Genomic DNA, 6,240 nt, shown 5'->3' on the forward strand with positions numbered 1-6,240 from the left:
GACCTGTCCTGATTGGTTGTTAAGATTCAGGCATGGTGAGATTTGGAGTGGCTGATTTCAGAGACTGGGGCTGTCAGAGGTCAGATTTTTTTTTTCTTTTTCTTACAGCTTTAATTTATTGATAACCGTCAGGATGTGACCAAATATGAACATACAGTACATGTCCTAAACAAACTTACACACTGCACCTTTAATGTAGCTAGTTAATAAGAGCCATTCAAATTCCTACATCAAGTTAATTTCTGTGTGCCGAATACAGATTACAATCCATTTTCTTTATTGTTTCCTCCAACCTGTAACAGGTTTTACCATTTTAGGGGAAAATATGAGACAGCAATGCAATTTCATAGCATTTCCATCAAGTCTGCATTTTTATGAAGACAAAGGAAAAAGCTTTTTTTGATTTACAAACAATCACGTCCAATGGATTGCATCACTTTCTGCTGATATTGTACAGTTTACACAAAGTAATTGCACTAATACAAATTTTATACTTGGTGATATCATTTATGGCTTTTGTGACTTTAGAAAGATGGGTTTACTGCCACATGTCTGACATGGACATAATCACATTTGCTCAACATTTCTGAATGAAATAAAGCTTGGCATTCAATCTAACATGCCTGCAACACTAACATTCCAATTTGACCTTACAACCTTAAAAAATACATTTCAAGTCAAAAATGTTCACGTCTCCATTGGAGAAAAACAACCCTTCCCCAAAATGTATAGCTGGTGCGATGGTAAACTAATAAACACTTTTCTTAGTCTTTCCACAATTGATTTGATATGAGCATTCCTGTACCCTAAGGTGAATTGTGTAATCATTCATTAAAAGAAGACTATGTGATGTGTGGCATGTTTCTGTCTATTTCTATTTTTAAAAATGTCCAGATACTCATTTAAACATATGAGCTTTCCTCAAAGTTTCATTTTAAATAGCCTTTCTGTTTTAATTGCATTTAATTTGTATGTCTTGAACACGTTTACACAGAGGTATCAGTGTAAATTGATCTGTTCTAAGAACTCCCACTTTTAGTGTAACAAAGCAAACAGATGGGGAAGTGAAAGTGTGAATGCTGTATATTACATGATTTTAATTCTTTATTAAATGAAAATGTAAACCCCATCAGTAATCACAATAATAGATTTAGAGGTGTGGATAATAATACTGTATTATACATTTCTTCACCACATTGGTTGCTTTATACAGTTCTTTTAAAATTAACCATACACAGCCAAATGATGACAAGCATTGACAAGCCTATCGAAGCTTTTTAAACATGATTTTTTGTGATTTTTGGATAGAAACAAATCCAAAAATTAATTTAGCAAGTAAATGGATGTTGTATTCTTGGTTTTAAGTATGCAATTCTATTAGAATGTAAATCCATGTACAGCATGCTTGTCATCAAAACTGAGATTCCCAGTCTTTATTCTGAAGATTGGAGATACAAAAGCTTGCATTAATCATAATATGTTTCTTCCCATTTTGGATATAGGACATAAAAAGTAATATTGCAATTGCATTACCTTTTTGGTCATTTCAAGTCCAAGAATGCTTTGTGTAACCTAATGGATTTGCAGCTTAAATTATCTTTTTTGAATGTGATAAATAGCTTTTTACAATATTCCACAATTATTAGAATGGAATGCTTTTGTGGAGCAGTGCCATTAAAAATGCATTGTGGTCCATCTGAACTCAGTACACTGATCAAACTGTCTATGTACATACTGAAACATCTTTCATTTAAAACATTTTAATTTGAAAAAATATGCCATTATAAAACCCTCAGATGTTCCTGTTTTTATATCTTTCTCCAATAAACCTATTAACACAATATCACAAACCATGTTACAGCATTACTGTTGCAGCGTAAGCACAAGAGTGACATTAATTGGTCATGCCTATCCGCTTCTGAATCTCCGAATGTTTACAATTGGCACATTATAAGGATAACACATTTTACATTCAGAAGATGTCTCAGCAGAAATGCCATCTGCACAAAATATAAATAATCCTGATACCCATTTACAATCAATTTATAAACAAATACATGCATATACATGTCGCTTTCCTTGTTTTTTTTCTTTTTTCCCAGCTTCTGTTTTGTAGCAGTTTGAAACAACAAATACAATTTTTTTTTACTGCATGTTCACAAAAAATAGAGAAATGGCACTTTGAATATATTCATATTTCATTTTATATATTTATAGCATGAAAGATAAGTTGACTATGCCTCTTGATAAAAATGATATGGATCTCATTGGTGTGTTGAGACCATGCGGATCATGCAGGTATAATAGTCAATTATGTACATTACATTCATGCCCTCGTGCAGAGTTTTGGACCTAGTCTTTCTTCTCAAAGGTTCAGTGTGATTGTAGCAAGTATCCGAATATGAGAAGATCTATACATATATTACAGTTGGTTCTGCAACGATGACTCACTGGCAGTACAGTCAACAGAGACAAATACAAAAGGGGCAATATCCGAGACATTGAAAACAGAGTTTTTATCATTTGTATCTAGTCTTCAGTGGTCACTAGAACAGTACACAATATTGTTTGTTTATTCTTTTCTGTTTGTATTCCTGGCAGCTTTCTTTACAATTCTCTCCGCTACTGGTCGGAGAGTGAGTGGGTGCCACAATCATAACCCCTGTGAGATCCATCAGCGTGGTAAGGCCCACTGTGCCAGTACGTTGAGTCGCACACTGTCTGCAAAGAATTTATCTCCGATGCTGAAGAGTTACCCTCTCTTCGCTTTGATCTTTTACGGTTGCGCAGGATAAAGACGAGCATTCCAACAACTGTGAATGCAGATGTTACAAAAACCAACAGCAGCCCAGGGACCAAAACAGAGATGGATACTCTGCTTGGCTCCAGATATGAGTTGGAATGTGTCCCTGCATCTGCAGAGGAAGTGCTGTTTTTAGATAAAGACGTGGGTACAATTTTGCCATAGAGTAGGGGACAGAGAATGTCATTTCCAATGGATCGGAAATCTCTTTTCCACAATTCCTCTGGAGATTCACACTGTAGATCACTTACGATGACCTCTGACCCGAGCTTCTCTGCCCATTGCTTAAAGGGTACAATGCTGCATGAGCAATTCCATGGATTACCATGCAAATCAATTTTTATTATGGACACAAGCTGATCTAATAAATGGGCCACAGGAATAAATGTGAAATAGTTGTTATGCAGGCTAATTTGTGACAAGGAAACTCCAAGGAAAATATTCATCGGCAGTGATTTCAACAAATTGTTGTTGAGGAACAGAACCCTTAGATTGGGCATTGGGTTGAATGTGCCAGCCATTATAAGATGTATGTCATTATATTCCAAACTGAGATATTCCAAGGTTTGCAATCCAACAAATATTTCCATATAAAGAGTATCCAGGTAGTTCTTATCCATATACAGCCATCTTAATTCAGTGAGATTTTGAAATGTGTTATTTTCAACTGATTTTATATTGTTTGCCCCCAAATCAAGAAGATTAAGTTTTTGAAGTCCATATAACTGGTTCTTTTTTACAGCGGTAATGCTGTTGTCTCTTAGATTTAGCTCGTGCACATTAAGGGGTCTAGGTTTCACATCAACCAGGGTCTCAATTTTTTTGCTATCGCAATTAACCCTCAACCATTGCCTAGGCTCAAGCAGTTTGCAGCTGCACGAGCGTGGACAGGATGCATTGTACAGCTTTTCGCTCCTCTCGTTTACAGTTGCTGTAGCTGTGGGTTTGGTTTTCAGCTGCCAGTTTTCCCGTGATTTTGAGCGTCCTTTGTGTCCAGATCCAGGAGTTGGAGACTCTTTTTCGCTATTTATTTTAGAAGACGTTGGGAAGGGTCCGGTATTGGCGTTCTGGTCCCTGATGGGTGGCGCAACCAAGCTGGTGTCCATCCCGTTCTCTGAAGGACACAGGTCAATTTCTGATGTCTCGTTCAAATCGTTCCCCTGCAGTCGCGTCGGGGCCTCGCAAATGACCCTGCCGATCAAAGCATTATGCGGGATATTCTCAAGCCATTCCTTCAGGGAAACGAGATCGCAGTTGCAGTCCCAGGGGTTATCTTCCAGTAAAACCTCAGCAATCCCTGGTATTTGTTCCAGAATTCCTTCATATGGCAGCGTTTTAATTCTGTTCCCGCGGAGGTCGAGGTGGGTTATTGGAACATGTTGAAACACATTATTAGGAAGTGCGCTGATGAGATTATCATTTAAAATTAAAACTTCAAGTTTATTTAAATCTCTGAAAACAGCTGGGTCAATATCTCTCAGTAGATTAAAATCAGCCTGTAGGTATTCCAGGTCGTCCAACCCTATAAATGTACTCTTTTTGAAAGACCGGAGCTTGTTGTTATTTATATGCAATCGTTTAACAAGCTGCAATCCAAGAAAAGCTCCTGGAACGATGTCATGCAAACCGTTGTTTTCCAAATGTAAACTAACAGCATTGTAAAAGTTTGCAAACTCATTGGGGAACAGTCTGGACAAAGAATTCCCGTGCAGTAGTAAGTGATAAAATTGAGAACTCGGGCCAGTCAAATGATGCAGATTAGAAAAGCTCTTTTTTTCGCAGTCAACGTGCAAATCGCCTTCTATTTCATTGCAGGAGCAGATCTGCTCTTTACAAATGTCCCTTGTAACATTTCCAATGGCAACACAAAGAGCTGCCTTCAGCATCAAAATCCAAAGCAGCATTTTTAATACGAACAATTCATCCCCGATATCAAGACATGAATGCAATTAGGCTACGGGATGGAGGAATTTGTCAGGGATTTTTTTTACAACTGAGCACATATCCCCGTCTAAAAAACAAGAGGACCGTCAGTGACTGCGTCCATTCTTACCGATCTAGCCACATCCAGACATGTACTGTTAGTTTAAAATGATCACAAAAAACCTCTCGTCGACTGAATCCTTTTGAAAGTAATATCACCACGTCTTTGATGATAATAAGAATAAACAAGACGCAACACCACCCAGCGCATTTTGTTTTAGTTTGGTGATAACTGACCTTGCATATTTTACAAATCCGTGATTTTCTTGCAGTGCGGTGTTTTCAATGGGTGCTGTTCTCTATCCTCTGGTGCTGAAATCACGCCCCAATTCGAAGATTTACTCTAGTTCACGGTGCCTTGGAAAAAATCCGCAATCCCTGCATCTTTCCGTTTCTTCCCTTGCTCTCTCAGTTCGCGTCTCGTGTTTTTGGACTGTGAAGACGGTTAGCAAAAGGCTCTGTTAGTTCCAGCTTTGTGCTCGCTGGAAGATCGGACACCCTCTGCTGAGCTGCAATGGCAAAAATCCATCTGCTGAGGCAATGCTGGAGCATGAAATATCAATCCACACACTGGGCAAGCGTTAACATGTTCGCAATAAAAGACGTCGAGCTGCTCAAACGCTTTGTCCGAATGTACTTCTTCAGACTGAAAGGGTTTTGTTTTTGGGTCCCTCTCCGCTCGGCGTCAAGATCTTTGCGTATTCGTAGTGTATTTTAAAAATCGCGTTTTGTTTGCTTCTGTAAGCAGTCGTTAGCCTATCATTCATAGCGAATCGGCTACATAACAAGCCCTTCACATATATGCTATGATCCTTTATCTTGACATTACTAATTAGGATTATCAGGAAACAATTCAGGTTGCAGATTGAAAGCGTGCAAGCCCTGTTTTTAATGCAGCTGATACTTTTGTAACAGCGAACTGCATTTCGATGCGGTTAGATAATTAACTACACTATGCACCCAACAGCCGAACCTAAGAAATAATCAGACTTGGTGAAAATGATAAATCTAGTGTCTAGATGAACTGTGTATGCATCCGTGGTTTCAGAATGCGAACAGCACGCTTTGTTAAAATTGTGCGTTGCCTAAATAAAATGTGTGTATGTAGCTATAATCAACTGCATGATCCAATTGTTTACAAATTCCACGACCTATTTCGCCGCATAGACGTTCTCTGCAGAGGGTTCATTATATCTGTGGCTAATTAATGAAAGACATTCAGGCAGCACGCCACAGCTCTGACAACCTACTGTATCACCATCGTAGCGAGGCTGCTTATTGAATACGTAAGTCGCTCTGAAAAGGAAAGGTGTATCAACTTAATTTAATTAGGCTATGCTGCTACATCTGTTGCATTTTTACAACACCAGGCTACGTGTTTAGTCATATATTAGTTTATTTCTATAGGGCTTTGTTGCTAACTACTGCAGTAGACTGTTGCAATAAATAAATTA

The 6,240-nt window shown here is 38.2% G+C and overlaps 1 protein-coding gene across 1 annotated transcript; it reads right to left on the bottom strand.

Annotated features, from left to right (window-relative positions):
• Positions 1-885: 885 nt before the first annotated feature.
• Positions 886-6,002, bottom strand: LOC135251004 (SLIT and NTRK-like protein 1). Its single transcript, XM_064327922.1, has one exon. It carries the CDS (start codon positions 4,705-4,707, stop codon positions 2,623-2,625), a length of 2,085 nt encoding a protein of 694 aa, XP_064183992.1. The 5' UTR covers positions 4,708-6,002; the 3' UTR covers positions 886-2,622.
• Positions 6,003-6,240: the final 238 nt, after the last annotated feature.

This window comes from Anguilla rostrata, chromosome 3 (assembly GCF_018555375.3).
Source record: "Anguilla rostrata isolate EN2019 chromosome 3, ASM1855537v3, whole genome shotgun sequence".
NCBI classification, from domain to species: Eukaryota; Metazoa; Chordata; class Actinopteri; order Anguilliformes; family Anguillidae; genus Anguilla; species Anguilla rostrata.

Excerpts from the sequence above, each read along its gene's own strand:
- LOC135251004 (XM_064327922.1), bottom strand. The coding sequence starts at position 4,707 with ATGCTGCTTTGGATTTTGATGCTGAAGGCAGCTCTTTGTGTTGCCATT.